This window comes from Tupaia chinensis, unplaced genomic scaffold (genome assembly GCF_000334495.1).
Source record: "Tupaia chinensis unplaced genomic scaffold, TupChi_1.0 Scaffold000048_1, whole genome shotgun sequence".
Classification (NCBI taxonomy): Eukaryota; Metazoa; Chordata; class Mammalia; order Scandentia; family Tupaiidae; genus Tupaia; species Tupaia belangeri.
The window spans coordinates 7,307,083-7,333,075 of record NW_006159506.1 but is presented as its reverse complement, the minus strand read 5'-3'; the positions used below and the strand labels follow the sequence as shown (position 1 = coordinate 7,333,075).

Below are 25,993 nucleotides of genomic sequence, written 5' to 3'. Positions count from 1 at the left end.
TTAATAAACAGTGTTACAAACAGTCTTAAAGAAATATTTGGAGGAATTATTTTATTTGCTCTTTTTTTTTTTCAAAGTAGTCTCTTTTCTGCTTTTTAAAATAATTACTTCTACATTTTGGGGTTTCCTAAATTGAAGTGCAACTGCATGTAAAAACCTTTGCACTTAACTTCATTTCCAATTGACATTCAATACATGTCTCTTCTTATTACAGCAATTACTTTTAAAATCTAATTTTCATGGCTTTATTCAGTCATATAGAAACAAGCACTGCATTTTAAGAGACTTATTTCTAAACCCAATGTTCTTTTATATATATTTGGTTTTAGCACCACTGCAGTGTCACAGTGAGGCTGTCATGTAACTTCCTGCATGATCTGAGATCCACAAAGGACACTGATTAAGATAAATCCTTTATGAGAACAGCAGGTGGTGTGGTGATTAAGGTGCTGGACACCCACCCACATGGCTGACTGTGTAATTCGAGTTCTGGACCCCGCGATTTGAGAATCATGTCAGGTGTATGTGTGTGTATATGTCCAAAATCCCAGGAGGAAAATGGAGAATGAGCTGTGGTGTGTCCATCCCTCCTGGGGGGTGATTTCTCACTTTCCCTCTCTGTCACTCTTTGTTTCTCTCTGGTGAACTCATGTTCTTATAGTTAAAAAGAAAGAAAGAAAGAAAGAAAGAAAGAAAGAAAGAAAGAAAGAAAGAAAGAAAGAAAGAAAGAAAGAAAGAAAGAAAGAAAATCTTCAAATGTGTTAATGCTTATAGTGGACTACATATATTGAAATATAGCTAATTCTGAACATGTATATTATAGGTACTAAGAAGGGTTTAAAAAACATGTTGCTTTAAAAGCTATATAGAGGGACCAGCCTGTGTGGTCTGGTGGTTAAGGCAACTGGATCCTACCTAACTGACTACATAGTTCAAGTCCCAACCTGGCAGCTTGAAAAACATACTGGATGCATGTGTGTGCATGCCCAAAGTCCTGAAAGGACGGAGAAATGGAGGAGAAGGGATTGTGGCATGACTATTCCTATGAGGGGTGCTTTCTCACTTTCTCTCTGAGTCTCTCTCTCGTGGATGGGTTACCCTCTGGCAAAAAATAAATAAAAAAATAAAATAAAATAAAATAAAATAAAATAAAATAAAATAAATACAATATAGATTTTAATCCCAAAAGTCATATTAGCTATGATTTTCCCCATTTTTACTGATGGAGCAGGTGTAATACTCCATACATTTTTATGTAAAAATAGAAAAGATGACTTCAAGTGCTCACTGTAGTAGATACTGTGTTTTGCTGCCCAGTATTGTTAGTAGCTAACGGCTCCTACTCACTGTGCTGCTGTCAGAGGTTTTCTTTTAGCCACAGAGAATCAGCTGCACTAAGGTGACAGCCCTTCTCTGGAGGTCAGTCTGTGGTCAGTGGTAAGGTACAAAGGGTCCTTGCTCTACCTCAAGGTGGGACAACTCTGAAGATCCAATCCAAATCCGGATCTCACCTTAGGATCCATTGAGGCATTTGTTGTATTATAGATCATCCCCTGTGCCTGGTACTGATGGTTCTGATTCTCCCCTCTCTCACAGATGTTGACCCTGAGAACATTTCCCATTCATTGCATGCACACAAATCTCCTCAGAATTTGTTTTCTGGGAATCCAATCTAAGGCACTTCATCTTGTTGTTCTTCCCAAGATTTCTATTATCAGGCCAACCTGATGACACAACAGTAGTGCAGTAGGCCCCAGGATTACATTCAAAGTCTCCTTATACATGCCAAATGTGTACACATGTGCCTGTATCCAGACTGGCTGGGGCTGGTGGTAGATCATGGCATGAAGACCTTGTTGGGCATGGTCCCTCTTTTTGTTTCTCTCTGTTACGGAAGAAATGAGTAATCAAACTTTTTAAAAAAGACTTTATTGTCATAATTATCTTCTGAATGGCCTATGGAAGAGAATCTCAGAAGAGAGATTAAGTGAATTTAGGAGAAAATAAAAATACTTTTTCTCAGGTTGTAAAATATTGTTAAAAATAATAGCTCTGAATTTTGTTTTTACCTGAAGTGCCCATTATTAAAAATACCTAAAATCTCTTTTAACAATAAGATTTCTCACAAAATGTAATTCAATTGCAATTATTTCATTTCGCCTAACATATAGAAATAATAATTTAGTTTTCTTACCCCTCCTTACCCCACAATAGGGATTACAAACAATTTTGTGTATAATCCCAAGCAATTCACTTTAACTGTTTATTCCAACAGTGATTTTTTTTCCTCCCCCCTCACTTTCATTCTGGCTTTAATAATTGCTTTTCTCACATTTACATATTAATTTGCACTGTAAATGCAAGTAAGGACAAAACATATTCCTCCTGTAGTCAAGGGACAGAATTTTTAAAAAACGTTTTAATTTAAATTTCATTACTTTAAGTTTCTTTATATATATATATATATATATATTTATATTCATACATAATGATTTTACACAGATGCATATATATGTAATAACCCCATGCTTCCTTTTGTTCCCCATCTTATTTAGTTTCCTTTCTCTTTGCATCTTCTCTTATTTTCTTATTTTGGCTTTGCTCTCGCTAAGAAACCTGTGTCAACAAGTATATGTGTCCTTCATATTTTCTTTTGTGCTCACTCCTCTACAAGTCTATGTACATATATGTTGTACATACATATAAAGAAGATCATATGTCCACCTCTATATTTTGTTTTCTACCTTCTTGAAGTCATTTGGCATAGGTTTAAGTCATTCTCTCTCTCTTTCTTTCTCTCTCCTCTCTCTCTCTCTCTCTCCTTTTTTTTTTTTTTAGAGAGATTTTTGCCATAGGGCATGTATAGGGCATGTGTGCTTATCAAAGAGTCAGAGAGAAAGTGAGAAATCACCACCCAGGGAGGATGGCCATGCTGCAGTCCCTTCTCCTTCATTCTCCTCTTGGGATCCTAAGCATGCATGTATGCACATCCAGAGTGAGTTTCAAGCCAGGTCCAGGACTCAGAACGTGATTGGCCACATGGGAGTCCAGCACCTTAATCACTGTGTCACCTGCTGTCCACTAAGTCATTCTCTTTTAAAACAACTACCAACCATGTGAATACAGTGTTTCAAAACATATTCACCACTCCACTATTGAGAGATGTTTGTTTTCAGTGTTTATTTTTGTCATTATAAACAATGCTGTAGTCAGTGGCCCACATTGATAAATCGGATTTTAAATATCTAATTACTGGATCAAGGGGTCTATGTATCTTTGGCAAAAGTAGAATTTCTGGGTCAAAGGTATATGTATCGTAAACATTAATAACTATTGCTAAGTTTCTTTCTAAAAAGGTTATAAAATTACACATTTACATCAGCAATGTATGCTTGTCAGCAGAAGATATATAGTTTTTTCTTCAATTTTTGTCAATCTGATACATACTTGATTTGTTTTCCTAGCCTACTAGTAAATTGCAATGTCTTTAGGCTATTTGAATTCTCTTTTATTAATTCTCTTCACATCTTTTGCATATTTTTCTATTGTTTGTCTCTATATTTTCAGTTCGTAAGAACTATTTTTTTTGTGTTAGCCACTTATCTGTGATTTGCGCTTTGAATATTTTTCCAGATCTATTTCCTGTCCATTGACTTTTTGATGTTTGGGAATCATATATTTATATTTGGTCATTGGGTCATTGCATAAAATTATCTGCGGTGTTTTGATGTATATAAATAGTTTTTGCTTTCTTTTATAGTTTTAGAGCACTCAGTCTTCATTCTGTTAGATTTTGTCAAAAAATTGTCATGTAAGATTTTGTTTTGGACCCACAGTTAGCATAATGGCTATGTCGCTGGACTCCCATGTAGTTGACCGCGGTTCAAGTCCCGGACCTGGTGGCTTAAACTCACGCTGGGTGCGTGTGCGTGCGTGCCCAAGATCCCAAGAGGATAATGGAGGGGAAGGGATTACGATGTGGCCATCCCCCCTGGGGGGTGATTTCTCGCTTTCTGTCTCTCTGTCTCTTTCTGTCTGTGTGGCGAGTGCACACGCCCTATAGCAAAAAACCTTTCAAACGCCCTATGGCAAAAACCTCTCAAAAAAAAAAAAAAAAAACAAGATTCTGTTTTTACATTATTATTTCATCTGAAATTTGTAATGTAATAAGGGTCAATTTTTCTTTTCTTACAGTTGGAGAACCAATTGTTCCAGCACCATTTATTAAAAACAAACAAACAAACCCCACATACTTTTCATACTCTGCGAAGCCAACAACTCTATCAGCTGAAATCTGTTTCTGAACTCTCTACATGTCCTACTAAGTATGTTTGTCTTTCTAAAATATTTGATAGTTTTATTTATTGATTTCTTTTGTGAGCAAGTGAGACAGAGAGAGAGGGTTATGGGGAGATGCCCACAACAGAGTCTTCATGCCACAATCCAGCTCTAACCTCAGCTAGTCAGGATCAGGTATGCTCATGCACACACCAAAATGTACAGATAGAGCTTGGAACATGGACCTAGGGACTTCCCATGTGACTTCAGCACTGTAGAGCAGCCTGTTAGTTCACCACCACCACAGCAGGCCTGTAATGTGTTCTGATAGCCACCTCTATAGAGAATACTCTATTACTTATTATTTTTTCATGCAGTTTTCTTGGTTTGTTGGGTAATTATTCTTTTAAATGAACTTAAGTTGTCTAAGTTAAAAAACAAAAACTAAAACAAAACTCTACTAGGATTTTATTTAGAAGTATATTAAATTTACATTTTAATTTTGGGAGACTTTTTGAAAAATTTACACATTGTTACAGTTTAATAGCTGCTTTATGTAGGTTGCTTTTGTTTATTGGTTTATTGGTTTGTTTTTTAGGTTTTTGCCATAGGGCACCTATGTGTGCTCACCTAACAGACAAAGAAAGTGAGAATCACCATCCCCAGGGGAATGGTCACATTGCAGTCTCTTCTATTTCATTTTCTTCTCAGGATTTTAGGCACACATGCACATGTGCCTGGTGTGATTTTCAAGCTACTAGGTCTGGGACTGGAATCATGGTCAGTCATGTGGGAATCTAGTGCTTTAATCACCATGCCCAGGTGTTGTTTTTTTTTTTTTTTTTTTTTTTAGAATGTAGTCTTATATTTCATAGCTTTGGTCACTATTATATGTGAATTTTCTTTTTTTATTTCTATTTCTAGGTGCTTAGTGCTAGAAAAGATCAAAGCCATTGATTTTTGTATATTTATCTTCTGTCTAGTTACCTTACAAAGTTTTATTAATGCTATGCTTTTGCCCTTCAATCTGTTGGACTTCTACATTCTAAATCATAGAATTAACAAAATTTATAGTTCCATCCCTTATTTGCCAATATTTATAGCAGATATTTTTCTTACATTTTTCATTTTCATTTTTTTTTAGAGGTTTTTGCCATAGGGCACTTGTGCTCACCAGAGATACAGAGAGAGACAGAGAGACAGGAAGTGAGAAACCACTTCCCGGGGGGATGGCCACATCACAATCTCTTCTCCCCCATTCTCCTCTTGGGACCTTGGGCGTGCATGCACATACGCCCAGTGTGAGTTTAAGCCACCAGGTCTGGGACTCGAACCGCGGTCGACTACATGGGAGTTCAGTGATATAGCCATTACACTAACTGCTGGTCCACATTTTTCATTTTCTAAGACTTTTAAAGCAATGCTAAAAACAAACAAAAAGAAATGAAATAAAAAAAAAGATTGGTAGTAGCAGGCTTTCTCACTTCTGATTATATGTTTAATTTATTTTCCACTTAGAATATCAGAAGTTATAGCCTGGGGTAAACAATATTTATTATAATTGAAAAGTTTTCTTTACTTTTGTTTTATTCAAACTTTTTTTTTTCTAAAATTGGCTGCTAGATGTTATGATATATCTCTCAGTGACTGTTGATTTGATTGGCTATATTTTTCCTTTTTTGTGTATAGGACTACATGAACAGATTTCCTTATATTAAGCCAACTTTGTTTTTCGGTGCTCTTTAAAATTCCTAGAGAAATGTTTACCAGAAAGTGTCAAATGTTAACAGCTATAACTTAATAAATGGGTTCCATGATCAAATTAATTTGAGGAGTACTGAACCAAAGTTAAATGGTACTTCCCAGAACCTTGGAAGCTAATGTGCATTGTCACTCTTTAAGAGATTAAAACATAAAGTGTTCAGTGAAATGTATTGGACCATCCATTTTTCATGGACCATCCAATGGGACTAGCTTAGAGCAGAAATGTAAATATGAAAATTATCAATATATGCTAAGATTTACAAATGTTTTTTGAGAGGTTTTTTTCACTATAGGGCGCGTACGCTCGCCAGACAGACAGAGAGAGACATAGAGATAGAAAGCGAGAAATCATCCCCCGGGGGTGATGGTCATGCCGCAATCCTTTCTCCTCCATTCTCCTCTCGGGATCTTGGGCATGCATGCACACGTGCCCGGCGTGAGTTTTAAGCCACCGGGTCCGGGACGTGAACCACAGTCATCTACGTGGGAGTCCAGCGACATAGCCATTACGCTAACTGCTGGTTCCCAAGATTTACAAATATTTTCAGCAAGTAAATCATAGTGATAAAATAAAAGTCACAACCATAGAATGCTAATGCCTTATTTTTGGAGAAAAATGCAATTCATTTGTTAATATTTTGTATTAATCCCACTTATTTTTACTTACACTGGATATTTGCCTGCGTAGGCCCAAACTATTGATGTTTGGCACTATACTGACCCATTTAAGAGCACAAGGTGATCCAGAGGCTAGTGGAATCCGAGATCTAGCCATTGTTCGAAGTTGATGCTAGGAGATCATGCAATTGCACCTGGACCCACCATTCTCTACAACGTAACCAAGAGTATCATGACTAAGGCTTACACATAGCACTCACCAATGACATATTCCACCCTGAAGAAGTCCTTTCTGGGGTCATATGGACGATTGAAGTCAATCTGGATGTAGTAAGTCTTCCCTCTGCGTACAATCAACTTGTCGTTGTCATACCTGTCAGTATGGTGCTCCACTTTGTTGGTGTCCCATCTCTCTTTGAACAGGTGAACAGCCGTGACATTAAGGTAGTCTGTACACAAAGACGGTGGGAGGAAACCAGTAAGACCTGTGGTTTAAACACTAACCCAACAAACAATATTATTTTCTCCAGAAGAAAGAAAGTAGTAAGGTCAACTGTAGACCAACCTCTTGTGATAGTTTTGGTTTGGAAGAGAGAAATCTGCCATGATTTCTTTCAGAACTACACTTGGGGACCACTTTCATAGAGATAGTTGCCTGTCTTAGAGATCTGAATATAGAGAAGCTAGGATCAGAGTTGAAGTCTTCCGATTCTCAGTCTCTCACTGGTTTTCATCATACAAGGCTCTTACCATCAGGACTAGTCCCTCACTGTATGGTTAACTAGGGATAATCAGGGAATAGTCAGATCAGTTTTCTTACTTTTCAAAAGGGAGGAATCAAAGCCCCAAGGAAACTTTTTAAAGGCAAAGTTGGCCATTAATCCCAAATTCTCCTCTTACCCCAGAAAGGGTCAGATGCCCCCTCCTACTGTAGTTCTGAAAGTACATCTGCTCCCTCAAAGCAAGAAAGAGAGGGAACAGCCTGGAGAAAAGAAAACAACTTTCTGTGCAGTATGATTGTTTCCACTAACCCAAGTAGAAACCAGTCTCCCATTGTCTTAACTTCTAAACAACCCATCTGGAAATCAAGACTCAGTTTGATACCAAAATTAATATTTTTCCTCTGATTTTTCAGAATCAGGCATGTGAAGTCAGTTAAATATTTAATAGTTGCCTAGTTTTGCATGTTAAACTCATTTCCTCATCATAAAATGCAGACACTAACATTTATTTTAGAGGCTGACATGTTATGTTACAAGATCTGACAGAAGATAACACACGTGAACACGACAAAAGACTACCCGAGCTGACATGTATGACAGAACTTGCAAAGGGTCTGAGAACTTTAGAGAAAGATTTCCTCTCCTCTTGCTGTTTTCCTATTCCTTTCTGCAAAAGAGCACTGAATGTGAAGGTAATCCTAACTACCCATCTACACCGTAATTTAGGTGATCCAGTCTAGAGACTGGTTTCTGTACCGTAGTCTCCCCCTATCTACAGAGCAAGCATTCCAAGATCACCAGTTGATGCCTAAAACCAGGGTTAGTAACAAACCCCACTTATGCTATGATTTTTCCTATTCATACATAAAGTTTATTTTATAATTTAGGCACACTAAGATTAACAACAACTAACAATAATGAACAACTATAACGATATGCTAGCATCACTACTCTTGTGCATCGGGACCATTGTTAAGTAAAATAAGGATTATTAGAACACAAGCACTGCAATACCACCACAGTCCATCCAATAACTGAGAAGGATGCTAAGTGGCTAGCAGGCAGGGGGCCTGTACAGTGTGGATATGCTGGACAGAGGGGTGATTCACTTCCTGCACAGGACAGAGCAGGATGGGGTGGGATGTCACCATGCTACTCAGAATGGCACTCAATTTAAAACTGATAAATTGTTTATTTCCGGGATTTTATTTCCTTTCTTTCCTTTTTTCTTTCTTCTTCTTCTTTTCTTTTTTTTTTTTTTTTTTTTTTTTGTTTGTTTGTTTTTGTTTTTGCCAGGAGGTCCTTACACTTGCCAGAGAAACAGAAAGGAAGGGAGGCTAGCAGATGGCATGGTGATTAAGGTGCTGGAAACCACATAGGTGACTCCTCAGTTTGAGTCCTGAACCTGGCAGCTTGGAAAACATACTAGGGGTGTGTGTGTGTAAGATCCCAAGAGAAAAATGGAGAAGAAGGGATTGTGGCATAGCCTTCCCTCTGGGGGTGATTTCTCACTTTCACTCTCTCTATCTCTCTCAGGTGAGTGCACACATTCAATGGCAAAAACCTAAAAAGAAAGAGAAAAAGAAAAAGAAAAAAAGAAGTAAGACAGAAAGACAGACAGACAGAAAGAAAGACAGACGGAGAGAGCACTTTCTAGTGGGCCTGGTCATGCTTTAATCCCTTCTCCTCAGTTTCTCCATCCTGTCAGAATGTTGGGCATACAAGTACAGATGTCCAGCATGTTACTCAAGTTGCTGAGACCAGGCCTTGACTTACAATCAGCCATGTGGCATCCAGCTTCCTTAACTACTAGGCTATGGGGCTGATTCTGTTTCTGGAATTTTCTATGAGTATTTTCAGGGTATGGTTGGCTGAGGATAACTGAAACCACTGAAAGCAAAACCATGGATAAGGGGGAACTACTGTAGGTGCACTGGGAGCTCTAAAGGGGCGCCTGGAGAGAAGGTTGGGGGGCCTTCTTGCCTTCCCTTTCTCTCTGTTGCATGGTGCACAGTTTGCCCCATGGCTATAAACAAAAAGCCCAGCTACTGAGCTCTGACCCAGGCTGGGGCATCTTCCTACAATGTTCTCCTGGCTTCCTTTACTTTTACACAGCAATTCTACACAGGGCACCTGGTCCTCTTGGGGGTGCCTTTTAATTTTTTTTTCCTTACAGGCAAAACCAAGAAGTTGGATTTTTAATATTCTCTCTAGTTCTAAGGTCTAGGAATCTCTGAAACATTCATGATAAATGTGAAGTTCAGGCAATTCTGAGTTGGAATATCAAGTCTCAAAATTACTTAAGAGAGGGAATTTGAGCTCTCAGCATATGAGCTTTCTCACCTTGAAAATGAGGATACTAATACCTTCAGAACGTCTATGGAGATTTAATGGGATAACAATGCCATGCATCAGGCACTCTGGCCTACAGATAGTGGGGTCATAGGCCTCCTTGTTGCTCACAGAATAAGCACTCTGATGGAGCCATTTTACAAGACATGATGCTCCGTGGGTTATCCTGGCTGCAACATAACAACAGACAGAAAGTGCAAGATGCAGTTTTATTTTACCTCATCTCAGAACCCCGTATAGTACATGGCCCCCTGAAGGGCACTTTCTTATTGGTACACTGTAAGCTGACGAGATTTCATTCTCTACACCTCTCTCTTCCAAGTTGCCTTTTCCTAGGTTCTCTGGTCTTATTAAGGGCATGATCCCCAGTGTTAAGCCAGCCAAAGAAAGAGCTAGAGAACCATGAATGTACCACTTGAATGTCCCAGTTGAATTAACTGAAGTGGTCCTTGTTCTTAGCTTTTTAGCATACATTTTATGGATAGCTAAAAGCTGCAGTTCTTAGGAATGGGTTTAGTCCATTCTTCATTCATTAGTATCAGCAGAAGGGATATATGCTAAAACAGCCTTACAGACTCTTGGAGGACAAAGACTCTCTGGACCACCTGGTACCACATGAAACAGTCCCATGCCACCTCTTGTACTAGGGCTTCTAGCTTTCATCTAAACAGTAAACTTATTATCTCTCAGGGCTAATAGTCCATTTTTTTTAACAGTGAATTGCATATTTGATTGTATTTATTATTGTTTTTAAATTTTTTTCTAAGTGGCATGTAAACTTACCAGAGAGAGAAACAGAAAGCAAGAAAGAAATAGAAAGGAAGAAAGAAAGCTGCCAGGTCCCGGACTTGAATCACTTTTGACCATGTGGGAGTTCAGCACCTTAACCACCATGCCACCTGCTGGTCCCCAAATAGTCTATTTGAAAAATTTTAAGAAACAATTATTTATTAAATTTGATCTATCATCGTTATTATTATTTTTAATTTACTATAGGTCACATGTACTCATGAGAGAGAGAGAAAGTGAGAAAGTAAGTCACTAGATCTGGGACTCTAACCATGGTCAGCCATGTGGGAGTCCAGCACCCTAACCACCACACTCACCTGCTGGTCCCCAAAATAGTGCATTATTAAATAATAATTATGTGGAAAACCCTCTTAAAAATGATCTGCTTTTTTGTGGTTTTATAACCATGGACTTAGGTCTTTGCTCCTGGATAAATATAGGAAAAAAAATCCACTATTGCAGAACAAGAGCTCCATAGTTAAACAGTTTGGAAAATGTTGACCAAACTATAGTTAGTGAGGATTCTTGACTATAGCATTTACAGGAGACTTTTAGATTTTCTTTCTTTATTTCTTTTCTTTTAAAAATTTGATAGAGGATATATGAGCTAACCAGAAAGAGGCAGAAAGAGAAAGAAAGGGAAAGTAAGAAAACACCTTCCTCCCCCAGAGGGGATGTCCACGCAGCAATTCCTTTTCTTCGTTCTCTTGGGATTTAGGGCACACATACTCATGCATGCCTGGTATGTTTTATAAGCTGTGGCACATCAAACTACACAGGCAACCATGTGAGATTCAGCTACTTAACCATAGCACCACCCAACTGGCCTTATGACAAACTTTAATATACTGATGTACACTACAAATCTCCTTAGGTGCCACATTTTAATGACCATGGGAATTTTTCTTTGGAGATCAGTGTTTTGCAGAATATGCTTTGAGAGATACTTCATTACTTATTAATTATGCAAACTTAGAAGAGTTACTAAATCTCTCGAAGCCTCAACTTTCCCATCTGTAATGTAGAAATGAAATATCCAGTGCCTGGCACCTAGTAAATTCTCAAAAAATGTTTATTGTTATTATTGCAAAAGGTAGAATAACATAATGGCTAAGAATACTGACTCTGGAGCAGACCGTCTGAACTCAAATCCCAAACTCTGCCAATTACTATCTTAATGACCTTGGACAAGTGAGATAAACTTCCTGTGCCTTTGTGTCTTCGTTTTCAAAATGGAGGTGGTGTGGGGACTAAGGGAGGAAAAGCAGCAGGTGTTCTATTGCAGGGCCTGGCACCATGGGAAATGCTCAGGAATTGATGGCAATCATCATGATAGTGCTGAACATTTAGATGGGCCTTTGGAGTCAATGGATAGGAAAATCAGATATCTGAGCGGGCACGTGGAAGGCTAGCATTTGAAGGATGGAAGTCACCACTGTAAGCACGCTTCCCGGGAAGCTTTTTAGATGTGACCTTCCAACCCTCCCAGGGAGGCATGCCCTTTTACACTCCCTATCTTCTGAGTAGCCCTGCTTCCCCTTTCCTGAATTTCTACTGGTGAATGAAATCCTTTTGTCAGTTCTCAGAGTGCATTTCTCACTCTCTTTTTAAAATGTATATTATTGGGCCAGTCAGTGGCATGGTGATTAAGGTGGCTAGATCCCACATGTCAACTGCACTGTTTGAGTCCTGGACCTGGTGACATGCACTGCAAAAAGACAGAGAAGTGGAGGAGAAGGGATTGTGTTGTGACATGACTCCCAGAGGATGCTTTTTCTCTTTCCTCTTCTTTTCTCTTTCTCTCCCTCTCTGATTCTCTCTGATAAACACATATGCTCTCTAGCAATTTTTTTTTTAATGTATATTATTGGGGCCAGTAGGTGGCGTAATGGTTAGGGTGCTGGACTCCCACATGACTGACCATGGTTCAAGTCTTAGACCTGTGGGCTTGAAAATTATACCAGGCTCATGTGCATCCATGTTCAACATCCCAAGAGGAGAATGGAGAAAGGATTTTGCCATGGCCATTCCCCATGGGGGCGGGGGGATGATTTCTCACTCTCTCTCTCTCTCTCTGGGGAATGCAAGCACTCTATGGCAAAAACCTTAAGAAAAGATATCATTAACCCCTTTGTATTATCTTTATTTTAATTGCCAGAGGGCTGTGCGTTCACCAGAGAGACACAGAGGGACAGAGAACAAGAGAGAGGGAGATAGTACCCTCCAATGGGGCATGATTCTGCTCCAGTTCCTTCTCCTCCATGTCTTCTTTCTGTCAGGGTTTGTGGTGTGTGCTCACATAGGCCTAGCTTGTTTCTCAAGCCACCAGGGCCAGCGTTTGAATTTTAGTCAGTCATGTGGGATCTTGCTCCCTTAATCACTGGCCTGACAACGTTTCATGCTAAGCAACGGGAGTTTCGGAAATGTTATTTTTTTTTTCCAAGTCATCTTTTATTCTCTATTGTAATATCACTCCCTGAAGTCAATGCGCTTAAGAAGAAAGAAAAGAAATGACAGGTTATCACAGTGGTACTCTGAAGTCAGGGAAAACTGGAGCAGTAATAAGAAAAATTTCTCTGAATCATCTCTTTAAAGTCCAGCTAAAAGTAATCTAAACTAAGAAAAACATTTTATTTAAAAAAGAAAATTTGGGACCAGCAGTGGTGTGGTTAAGGTGACTAGATCACATATAGCCAACTCTACAGTTCAAGTCCCAGACCTGGCAGCTTGAAAAACATGTGGGCACATTTGTGTGTGTGCCAGAAAATCCCAAGGGGAGCATAGAGGAGAGGGGATTGGAGTGTGGCCATGATTTCTCACTTTTTCTCTCTCTCTCTCTCTCTAGTGAGCACACATGCCCTATGGCAAAAACTTAAGAATTTGTAAAAAAACAATACAACTTTGCTAAGATATGGGATATTGAAAGTTACAATGTAAGTGCGATGGGTGGGGACATAGCAGTGAAATGTGGCACTACGAAGCTAACCCTCATGGGAGGGTTTTGGGTTCTCATCTACAGAACATGAGTGCACCAAGCCCAGGAGTGCCCATGATTTGGGCCTTTCTGGGAGTGAAAGTGGATTACTGTGCAAGGACCCATTGGGAGTGGATCACTGCTAAGGACCCTATTGGGAATGGATCACTGTGTAAGGATCCTATTGGGAGTGGATCACTGCATGGGAGTCTATTGGGAGTGGATTACTGTGTAAGGACCCTATTGGATGAATCACTGTGTAAGGACCCTACTGGGAGAGGATCACTGTGTAAGGCCGCTGGAGTGGATCACTGTGTAAAGACCCTATTGGGAGTGGATCGATCACTATGCAAGGATCCTATTGGGAGTAGATTACTATGTAAGGACCCTACTGGGAGTGGATTACTGTGCAAGGATCCTATTAGGAGTAGATCACTGTGCAAGGATCCTATTGGGAGTGGATCACTGTGTAAGGACCCTATTGGGAGTGGATCACTGTGCAAGGATCCTATTAGGAGTAGACCACTGTGCAAGGATCCTATTGGGAGTGGATCACTGTGTAAGGCTGCTACTGGGAGTGGATCACTGTGTGGGACCCTATTGGGATGAATCACTGTGTAAGGACCCTACTGGGAGAGGATCACTGTGTAAGGCCGCTACTGGGAGTGGATCACTGTGTAAAGACCCTACTAGGAGTGGATCACTGTGTAAGGACCCTGTTGGGGGATCTTGCTCTTTCACTCTTCTCTCTCTCTCTCCCTCCCTCTCTTGAAAGAAATAAGTAAATAGACTTTTTTTTAAAAAAGTACTATCCTAAGGGACCAGCAGTTAGCGTAATGGCTCTGTTGCTGTACTACCACGTAGTCGACTACGGTTCGAGTCCCAGACCCAGTGGCTTAAACTCACGCTGGGCGCATGTGCGTGCGTGCCCAAGATCCCAAGAAGAGAATGGAGGAGATGGGATTGTGGCATGGTCATCCCCTCTGGGGGGTGATTTCTCGCTTTCTATCTCTCTGTCTCTGTCTCTCTCTGTCTGGCGAGCACATGCGCCCTATAGCAAAAACCTCTCCAAAAAAAAAAAGTACTATCCTGAGAAGTTGAGAGTTTAAAAAAATAGTGTTCTAGAGTGTAGTCAAATGTGTAAGACATACAGGAGGTTAGTAGGGGCATGGCTTGTTCAGTAGAAAAAGAAGCAAATGGCAGACATGTTGCCCTCTCTCTGGTGTCATCTCTCTTTTTTTTTTTAAAAAAAAATTTATTTATTTATTTATTTATTTCCATTATTATTATTATTATTTGAGCAGAAAGAGAGAGAGAGAAAGGAGAAAGTAAGCCACCAGGCTGGGGCCTCGAACTGCAGTTGGCCATATGGGAATCCAGTGCCTTCACCACCACACCACTCGCCAGCCCCTCCAGTGTCATCTCTTAATAGGTCAGTAGATTTACTAAAGGTTGTCCAAGTACTTAGGAAGGAGCTGCAGTCCCCGAGACCACTGATCACACAATATTTCGTACATTGCTCATGGACAGTCATCCGCAGATCAAGCCAAGTGTTCAGTTTTATCATACTTGCTAATAAATAGCAAGGACTCTGCAGACGGTTGTCATGAAATATGAGCGTCGATATAAAACTATCTTAGCTCAATTCCATCATCCATTTTGCCTAGGAGGACCCCCTCCCATGCAGTGGGTACTCAGTAAACATTCATTAAACTGGCATATTGATTTGTGTTTTGTTTACTGGCTTAATAAGACATAGTTTAGATTAAAAGAGTCTTCTTCAGGCTCCATTTGCCACAATCAAGAAATAAAGTTGTTTCTTTCCAAGCCCAGTTTCTGGCAAAATGGAGAGCGGATGACTAAGCCACTTGGTTTTTTTGTCTGTCTGTCTGTCTGTTTAAGAGATATTAGAACTAGAAACTTGGCAACCCACTGTTTCAAAGTGACAGCTTTCAAAAAGTTTACCTAACACAATTTAGCCTAATCCAAATGCATCAGAAAATGGACTGTTACAGGAAAAATACCTTGTCTTCAAGAGCCAGCTGCTTCCCTGTCCTCCTACGCTTTTCCTAATATGAAAAAACTGGATTATTTCCTCCCTGGGTTGTAAAAAATATTCCTCAGAGAATGATTATACCTGTCACAGATGGAATCTTGAAATCAGTTAAACGTTTAGGTTCATAGTCTAGGAATTCCCTAGTGAACTGAATTCTCCATGCAATCTTTGGTAATATTATTACTAAACTATAGGCATTCACGCTATCTCTGAGGAACGAGCTCTGTTTATTGTGAAAAGAACAACAACAACAAAAGAACTCTTTCTTAAATTTCTTTTGAATACCCAGAACGTTCAAGTGCCATTAATGAAAATAATTAAAAGTGTTTTCTTAAGCAATTTATGTTTAAAAATGTATTTATAGTGATTTTTAACTTAAGGTATGTGTGCTCACCAGAGGACGAGACAGAGACAGTGAGAGGGAAAGTGAGAAATCAACCCCTTGGGGGAGGATGGCCATCCCACCATCCCTTCTCCTCCACTTTCCTTTTGGACACGCACACACATATGCCTGGCATGATTTTCAAGACATCAGATCTGGGACTCGAACCACAGTCAGCCACATGGGAGTCCAGTAACATAACTGCTGTACCATTTACTGGCCCCAGAAGTTTATTTTTTAAAGTACTACCATAAGACGCTACCTAAAATGCTGCAGAGATGCTCAGATACCCCCGAAGGAAGCTACAAGAAGAAGAATGAGGCTCACACCTTCTCCAGGGGCTAAAATCCTTGCATCCTACTCCTCTTCTAGCCTAAAGTAACTCAGTGGCTTTCTCTACATCTTTTCCTTCTCACTAGAATTACCTTGAGAAGGCCTCCTACAGTATAATTCCAGTTATCTGCTCCCTTTTGTTATTCCTCGCTGCTTGGCATATGCTGTTCCCTCTGCTTGAAATGCCCTTCCATGCATGTGTCTGTCAGGAGTTCCTAGTTATGGTCTCAGACCCAACTCAGGTGTCTTCTGACCATACCACCAGACATTCTCTTCTGTCATATCACTGTAGTTTGCATAAATAGCAGTCACATTATTTATTAGGCCAAATGCAATGATCGTTTTTATTATTTTTTTAGACAGATTTTTGCTATAAGACACACGTGCTCACCAGAGACACTGAGAAAGACTAGAGACAGAAAGGGAAAACTCACCCCCTGAGGGGAAGGTCATACTGCAATCCCCTCTCCATTCTCCCCTCAGGATTTTGAGCACACACACACATGCACCCAGCCTGAATTTCAAGTCACCCGTCTGGGACTCGAACCATGATCGACTATGTGAGAGTCTGACAACATAACCATTACACCATCTTCTGGCCCTGCAATTATCTTTCATGTGTTGGCAACATCTACTAGATGAAGAGTTGCTCATTATCAGGGGTTGTCGTACTCATCTTGTCCCCAGAGAGAACCTGGAGCACCTCCTGACACACAGGTGACAACCAAGATCCATTTTCCCACAAACTGCCCAACATAATTTCTTAATCATTTACTGAACGCCTCTCTTACACATCCAATAATCTTGGATCCAGAGATATTTACTCTGCACAGAAGACAGGCTGATCATTAACTGATTGGTCAATTTGGTTCTAACAAGGAGTGGGGGGAGAAAGAAGATTCCCAGAAAGTTTTAAGATCTCACAGAATCAAAACAGCATAGGAATATAAGGTTCTCTTCTGGAACATTCTATGTCCAGCTAAATATAACCTTTAGGACCAGATAGGCTGTAGAGAAATTTTCAGAAACCTAAAGCGATCATGCAGAACAGAAAGTAATAACAAGTCAACTCTGAGGAGATCGTCGCAGGACTTCCCATAGCTAATACTGAGCTCAAAGAGTAACACTGAGGATACCTAAAAACACATAAGGATGCCAAACACCACCATTGGCTGGCTGGCCTCATCTTTGGGGTTCTATTTCTGCAATATTTCAATTCTTCTTAAAGATTAAAATGTGTATGGGAGGAAAATTATAGAATGTTTATATATTTGAAATACAGATTTTATTAAAATAATTTCAAGCTAGGACCACCGGATGGCATAATGGTTGCGTTGCTGGACTCCCACATAGTCCACTGTGGTTCGAATCCTGGCCCCAGTGGCTTAAATGCATGCCAGATGTGTGGATGCATGCCTAAAGTCTCAAGATGAGAATGGAGGAGAAGGGATTGCTGTGTGGCCATCCCCCCTGCAGAGTGATTCCTCACTTTCTGTCTCTCTGTCTCTCTCTGTCTTCCTGGCAAGCGAATCCACCATATAGCAAAAACCTCTCTTCAAAAAAAAAAAATTTTTTTTAATTCCCAGTCAAATTTAAAAATTCACTAAAGCCATGACCTGAGGAAATTATACACACAAAATACATGATATAACATTCTATCCACAATGATTTTTTTTTGGAGAGGTTTTTGCTATAGGGCGCATGTACTCGCTAGAAAGACAGAGAGAGACAGAGACAGAAAGAGAGAAATCACCCCCCGGGGGGATGGCCACACTGCAATCCCTTCTCTATTCTCCTCTTGGGATCTTGGACACGCACGCATACGTGCCTGGAGTGAGTTTTAGCCACTGGGTCTGGGACTCAAACCTCGGTCGACTACATTGGGAGTCCAAGGACATAGCCATTATGCCAACTGCTGGTCTCCCCACAATGATAATTGAACTTACTGCTACAGGGCTCATCTAAATGAAAAACCTGGCATTAAGCCCCTCTCCTTTTCTCCTCTTGCCTTTTTTGCTTCTCAGTAATTTCACAAGAGCAACTTACTGAAGGGAGAAGACACCATTAAAAAACTAGTTTGACTTAGGGCTTTGTATTCCTGGAGCCAGTTATCCTCAGCTGACTTGGAGGCCACTAGTGGTCACTGGATGAACTGCAAGAAGGTGACATTTTTAAAAAAGGGAGGATGCCTTGTTCAGTTCCTTAGTGGGATGACTTAGGGGAGAATTTGGTATAGTTAGACTAGAAAATCTACTTTTAGAAAAATTAAACAGAAACCTGAAATGGAAAGGGTAACCAGGACCTCCTGGTTTAGAGTTCGTATGCTGCTCTTTTTTCCTGTCCTACCCACCTGGGACTGATGGCTGTGACTTCTGGGTTCAGAGACCCTATTCACATGGCATATGGCACTGAGCCTAATGGTGTGAAAGATATTACATGAATGCATATTTACAAAATCTGGAACTGTGGATAATATCATAATGACATTAGAGCTGCTGAGTCATTCAATTTGCAAATGATTGGCTATACCCATTCATTCTTTGTACAAATAGTGCCAGGCACTCACTCCTCTGCCAGCCTCTCCAGTTAACATCCCAGAGTGTCACTGGGGTTGTGGGCACATCTGACTGCCAAGAGAATAATGACTGGTTGTTCAAAATAATTCAGTTAAGCTACTCCCTACCTCTGCCTCCCAAACGAAATACACAAAAACAGTAATTCCCAATTTTTGCATAATTGGCCTACCTGTTCAATGTCTCTGGCAGTTTTGAGTTGAGACTGGCAACATTTTGTTCCAGGTTTCAAATCTGCATGGGCTATGCAGACATGAGTACTCAGGAGAGTGGTTTCCTGACCTTGTAGGGATGTGATAAATTGCACATTCCAAACTGATGAGCATTTTTCTGATCAATGGGTTGTGTGTCAAATACTATCACTGGTGACCTTCATTGTGAAGATGTTGCTTCCATTTTGCTTATGGAGAAACTGAGGCTCAGGGCACTAAGACTTGCCCTGGGTTCCAGAGTAAGCATGTGACAGATGACAGTCAGGGACCTGTGTCTTCTGCCTCCGGGACAGGGGATCTTTGTTCCCCTGCACTGCCTTTGAGGAGGTTCACATTTATCCTCCCTGACCCTGTAAGGGTGGCTATGCCCCTGCTCTCTCTATTCTTACTGCCCTCTTCTTCCAGTGCCTAGATACTCTTTCTCAGGGCCCAGTGTCATCCCCACCAGAGAGACACTTGGCTAGAAGACTGATTATACCAAGGTAACATGCTTGGTGGTTGATGACTTCAGCTTTTCCAATTTGACTTGCATTTTTCAAAAAGAGGGGTGTGATTCCTAGACTGGGTAGCAAAGGTGAGAATGTCAATACCTAACTATACCTTCAGGATTGAGAGAAGCTGAGTCACATGCAGTCTTATAATTCCACCCCCAACTTGGGCAGTACCCAATGGATGGTATCAGATACCTCTCTGTTTTCACAATTCAACATCAAATCATCTAGACATGATAGAGATATACTCAAACCTGCCCGTGGTGTTCTGCCTTGCTGGGTTCGTTAGCAATCTATGCTGTCCTTTTGCTACCAAGAGGATTGCATGAATCTCAGGCCTTCAAGCACTAATCTCCTTCTCATGAGGAAGATGGATCCCATGGCCACAGGGTGATGGTGTTCACCTACATCAGCAAGTGAGTGTTACCTCCTAGTACAAACCAGGACAGGACACCCTTAGGAGCGAAATTGGGTTTTGGTGCAGGAAGGCAATCGACAGGAAGGACTCTGCTAGATGCCATTCAGGGACATGAGTCCTAATGTCCCTGCCATGGCCCATGGGAATGGCATCTCCATCACCAAACCAGCACTGGCACCTGGGTCTTGTCACAGCTGACAGGACTGAGAGGAAGGTCAGTTGGCTGCTGGACCTGGAGCAGGTCCCTCAGGCTCAGGAGGAGGCAAGAGGTGGAGGAGGCAGCTCGCCTGGCCTGCTCTCCAGGCAGCTATGGAGAGCAAGAGAGACTTCCATCTCTGTTGCTGTCACAGTCCGGCACCTCTCCCCAGCTCTGAAACCCACGGCAGTGGATGAAAGAGGGAGGAGGATGCAGGAAGGAGATGCAAGCCAGACAATTCAAACAGCCACCATATTTCGGAAGTGGAATCTCCCAGCTAGAAAAAGTCTCAAAAGCAAAGAAGAGGAGGGCTGGAAGAGGCCTCAATGAATGCGGCACCCTTGTTTTGTAGAGGAAAAATAGTGGAAAGTTTACAAGGCCAGTAAGTGGCAGAACTGGGACATGGATCTGGGTCTCTTGGTGTTTTATCACTAACCAGAGGGCTTTTGAGTCTTTTCTTCAATACCAGAGACTGGCAGAAGATCTCCATTACAGGGAGCTCAGTAGAAATAGACAAGACTGACCAGTGCCTATGAGGAGGACCCACTCATTCATACCTTGCCATTTGACGCCACGGGGCTCTAGACCCTGCAGCTCCTTGGTGGGGAGCTCATCTTCAGCTGCATTGGAGTTGTTGGGCGGGACAGCTCTCCTGCCTCCAAAAGTGGTCCTGGAGGTTTCTGACATTCTCAGCTTTACAAGATCTGCAAGAAAAAAAAAAAAAAAGACAATGGAAATGGAACATGAAGAGAGTTATATTTGGACAGGGAGTCGGAAATAGACCTATCTGTGTGGTAGCACTTGAGCAACACATTCTGCGTTTTGCATAAATAAAAACTGAGAAGTGGCAGCAGGGATTAGTCTAATGATGCAGTATGGTTCCCCAAGGATCTTGGGGAGATTTTGTGTTTGTCAAAACATATGGAAAGCAGAAAAAAAAAGTGGGAGTTTATTTGAAAGAATAAAACATTTAAAAGATTTTGGAAAGTCAGCTTCTTTCTCTCTCTCTCTCTCTCACACACACACACACACACACACACACACTCTCTCTCTCTCTAAGGCAACATCTTCGTAAGAAATGTTCACCATCCTATGCAGATGCCTGTGCCCATCTTACAGAGATTTATGAGGCTTCCATCACTTTAAGAAAAAACTCAAGGCTGGCGCCATAGTACAATGATTAAGGGAGCCAGATTCCACATAACTGACCTTAGTTCGAATCCTGACTCTGAGTGTTTGAATGGCAGGGGCATGCATGTGCCTATGTGCTCAGAATCCTGACAGGAAGGAGGAATAGAGGAAAAAGGATTGTGGTGTGACCATGTCTCATTATCTCATTGGGGAGTACTTTCTTTCTTCTCTTCTCTTCTCTTCTCTTCTCTTCTCTTCCTTCTCTTCTCTTCTCTCTCTCTCTCTCTCTCTCTCTCTCTTCCTACCTCTGTCTCTCTCTCTGGTGAGTACATATACCTCTGACAATAAAAAAAAGAGAAAGAAAAAAAGGAGAAAAAGAGAAAAAGGAAAGAGAAAAAGAAAGAAAGAAAGAAAGAAAGAAAAGAAAGAAAGAAAGAAAGAAAGAAAGAAAGAAAGAAAGAAAGAGAAAGAGAAAGGAGAGAAAGAAAGCAGAAATTCATACACCCATGTCCAGAAAAGTGCCATCCTCCACAGCATTCACATTTGCAATTTAGTACAAACAACATTGACTGAGGGTCACGATGTGATCTAGGTATTGGGCACACGTCAACCACAATGCGATTTCTGCCCTGACACCTTAGGGTCTAGTGAGGTTGGAGAGGAGCCTGACGAGATTCCTAAGTAAGCTCATGAGTTTTGGAAACAGGGCTACATAGAGGAGTGTATGAAGACGGAGGTGTTGGGTAGGTGGGATGAGACCCAGTGCACTTGTAACTGGAGCTGTGAATGGATTGCTCTCCAAACCTGCTCAGTGGTGCACATCCCTGCCCCAAGCCTGCTAGCTAGCCTACTTCTCTTCTGGAGTTTGTGCCGGTGAAGAGCCAGTTTACACACCACGTAACTTTCAGTCCATGCCCAACAAGTATTTGTTGACCAACTGACCAAATAAAGAAGGACTTTGTCTCTGGCCCAAATGGAGCTTCTGTCCTTGATCACCAAAGATTATCTAGGCTTGACTCCTTGAGACGTGGCTGGTTTTAAAAACAGGCACGCCCTCCCAAGATGAAGAATTCCCATTATCCAGGCCCCTGCAAAAGACACTGGTAGCAAAACATGTAGAGTGATGGGAACCTGGCTGGGGGGATAAGGACCACTTTGTAAGGTCTGGTCCCAAAGACCAGAGTGTTTGGTCGGATAGGTGTCCGTAAACATCTACAAATATATTTACAGACGGGAGTGGAATGGGTCCTCAAGACCAGAGTGTTTGGTCGGATAGGTGTCCGTAAACATCTACAAATATATTTACAGACGGGAGTGGAATGGCAAAGAAAGAAAACGGGTTGGTGTGGACAGGGCAGGAAAAAGCCTCCTCTGGTGGAAATTAGGGAGATAAGCTGTAGGCTCATAAGGGTGGGTAGGTTTTGTGGTGAACAGCGCAAAACGGCACAGCATTTTGTCGGGAGGGAGAGCCCAGAATTGGAGAGCCCCAGGTGTTCCAGGTCAGGAGGCACTGGCAGGCCAGGCTGGGCCGGTGCAGGAGAGCAGCAGCACCCCCTGTTGAGAGATCTGGGGAGCGGAGGAGCTCAAGTTCAGCTTCCCGTCCTCAGGATTAGAGAAGGAGTGAGCACGAAGGAGAGTCAAATACAGGTTGTTGCTCTGCAGGTATTCTTAGCCCGCCATATTTTCCTAACTTTTTGTGCCCCTGCCCCAACATCTGTCTTCCTGAGAAAAAGCACCCCCTACTCCTCCGTTCCCACTCTGTGGCCTTCTTAGCAAACAGAGCCTCTAAAAGAACTACTTGGAGTATCAGAGACAGGTCCCGCACAGAAGAGGGGCTGAGGAGGTGCGGAGGTCAGGGCGAAAGCCAGATGTCTACAAGAGGCTGCTTCTGACTCCCAGCTGCTGCCTGTCTGCAGGCTAGCCTGGGAAACCCAGATGCGGAGGATGGACGCTTTCCAGGGTGCAGAACTGCCCAGGGTGCTGCAGAACTGCCCAGGGTGCTGCAGGCGCGGCCTCTTACCTGAGTGCGCTTCCTTCCAGGGGTGCCCTAGCCTAGGCTCGCTCTGGGCCTCTCGGGTACTTCCTCCCAAGGACGCAGGAAAAGCGACAACAAAGTTGGTTCTTAAATAACTTCCTAACAGCCTGCACCCTCTGCCCCCGCCCCGTGGGGCTTTCTCCTCCCCCATTCTTGACAGCTGAGCGAGTCAAGGCGTTTGGAGGACTTTCCCCTGGCTTCTGCCATTCCGCTGTTCATCCCGCCGGCGTCCCCATCTCCCCCCATATTCCTCTCACTCTCCATTTTCTATATCTGCTGCTTCTCTAGCTCTCTCTCTCCCCACGTTGCTTAGTGCTGGGAGCATCAGCCAAATGTCCCGCAGGGCAGGCAGTCCCCACCCCTCCCCGCTGGTCAGAGGGAGGGTCTTCCTCCACAAAGGAACGCTGTGGCAGTGCGGGTTGGGTCGCTGGTGTCCTCCCGCAGACAGGTCATGCAGACAGTTGTGACTATGCACAGAACAGGGGCAACAAGTCCCTGCTGTGCAAATAAGGCCGGAGGGCAGGGTCTGCATTCCTGAATCATCCTGGGAGCCACAGACTTCCTGCAGGAAGGATGCCCGGCCCCAGGGCAGATGAGTAAACAACTTTAAGGGTGCCACACAGATTAGAAAAACAGCACTTTGGTTTTTTCCTCTGAAAACCATCTCGATGTATCTTGAAAAATTAGGAAAAAAAATTCCTCCTAAAATTTTCATTTTTTTTTTCTGGAATCTTTGGATCTCTAAATACTAGAGACAGAAAGCAAGAAATAACCCCCCAGGGAGGATGGCCACACTGCAATCCTTTCTCCTCCATTTTCCTCTTGGGATTTTAGACACGCAAGAACATGCACCAGGGTGAGTTTTAAGTCGCCTGGTCTGGGACTCAAACTGCTGTCTGCCATGGGAGTCCAGCACCTTAACCACTATGCCACCTGCTGGTTCCAATTCTCCTATTTTCAATCATACCTATTCCTAACCTGTACTGTTTTCAAATTTCTGACCTTGCCACTTGATCTTTTATTTTTTTAATGTATTATTATTATTACTAGAGAGAGATTTTTGTTATAGGGTGCTGGAGAGACAGAGACAGAAAGCTGAGAAACACCCTCTGGGGAGATGGCCATGCTGCAATCACTTCTCCATTCTCCTCAGGATTTGGGGTATGCATGCACACGTGCCCAGCGTGACTTTTAAGCCGCTGAGTCCGGAACTCAAACCGCGGTCAACTATGTGGGAGTCCACCAACATAGCCATTACACCCTCTGCTGGTCCCATCACCTGATTTTTTAAATGTCATGGAGAAAAAAAAAAAAAAAAGAAATATACTGGATTTTTTCATGCCAGATCTGTGAACTTGCTTACCGTGTTGGTTTTCCTTTTTTTTTTTTTTCCTGTTACTAAGATAACAAACATCTCTTCCTGTTCCTTGTATGTTTAAACCAAGAGCCCAAGAGCTCTGGGTCCCTTTGCCTGGCCCATGTCACCTTCTTCTTAAGAGCTTTGCTGTATCTCTCAGGTCCCTTCAAGCTCCCACTCTCCAAAAGCTACATTTTAGAGGTTTTTTGCCTTAGGGCATGTGCGGTCTCCTGAGAGAAGTGAGGATAGTGAGAAATCACCTTCTCGGGGGATGGTCACGCTGCTCCTCCTGGGATCTTGGGCATGCATACGCACGTGCCCAGTGTAATTTTCAAGCCACCAGGTCTGGGACTCAAACTGCTGTCAGCCATGTGGGAATCCAGCGACGTAACCACTATGTCATCTGCTGTTCTCAGCTACTTTCATCAGTATTTAAACAATTTCAAGTCACCTTTCTTCAATAGTAATTTATTTACTTACTTATGTTTTCCAGTGGGGTACGTGTGTTCACCAGAGAAAGAGAGAGAGAAAGAATTCCCTCAGTTGGAGCATGGTCATCCTTTCTCATCCATCTCTCCATCCTGTCAGGATTCAGGGTACACATGCACATGTGTAGTGTGTTTTTTGAGCCTCCAAGGCCAGGATTTGAACAGTGGTGAGTCATGTGAGATCTGGCTTTCGATGCACTGCACTTAACCACCAAGCTACAAGGCCAGCCAAGTCTCTTTAATATTTTAAAAAACTCTTTTCCAACCCACATCACCCCAAGCTATTGCATATTTTCTCCTTCTTCATCACTGGTCTCTGCTATCTGTCTCTGTTCTACTAAAACTGTTGGCCAAGGTCTCCAATGGCCTGTGTTCAAGCTAGGGACAGGATTCAGTTCCCATCTATTTAGCCTGGGGAAGCATTGACCTCTTTGCCCACTCTCTCCTTGAAGGTCTTTTCCTTTGACCTCTGGGTCATTATATACTCTGGTTTCTCCCAGTGCAGCATCCTATCCTTGATCATCTCAGCAAATCCCATGGTTTTCAATTTCCACCTATCCATTGACCCCTCTGAAATGTGTGTCTCTAGTCATGATCTTTTCCAGAGCTGTAGACTCTCCTACTAATGGTCTGCGGGCCATCGTAACTTGGCATGTGCAGTGGCAGTTCACACTCATGTCTAAAATGAGATAATTCTCAGGACCAGCAGTTGGCCTAATGGCTATGTTGTTGGACTCCCATGTAGTAGACCACAGTTCCAGTTTTGGACCTGGTGGCTTAAACTCATGCCAGGCACGTGTGCATGCAAGAGGAGAATGGAGGAG

At 42.1% G+C, this 25,993-nt stretch overlaps 1 protein-coding gene across 1 annotated transcript in view; it reads right to left on the bottom strand.

Moving 5' to 3' along the window:
• F13A1 (coagulation factor XIII A chain) overlaps nucleotides 1-23,746 on the bottom strand; it is a 194,183-nt gene extending 170,437 nt beyond the window's left edge. The window contains exons 1-3 of the mRNA XM_006141237.3: nucleotides 23,310-23,746; nucleotides 20,716-20,862; nucleotides 6,921-7,109 (exon numbers count right to left, since the gene is read on the bottom strand). Of these exons, the coding sequence (XP_006141299.2) occupies nucleotides 6,921-7,109; nucleotides 20,716-20,862; nucleotides 23,310-23,475 (502 nt within the window). The 5' untranslated portion in view covers nucleotides 23,476-23,746. The remainder of the gene's footprint in view (nucleotides 1-6,920; nucleotides 7,110-20,715; nucleotides 20,863-23,309) is intronic.
• Nucleotides 23,747-25,993: the final 2,247 nt, after the last annotated feature.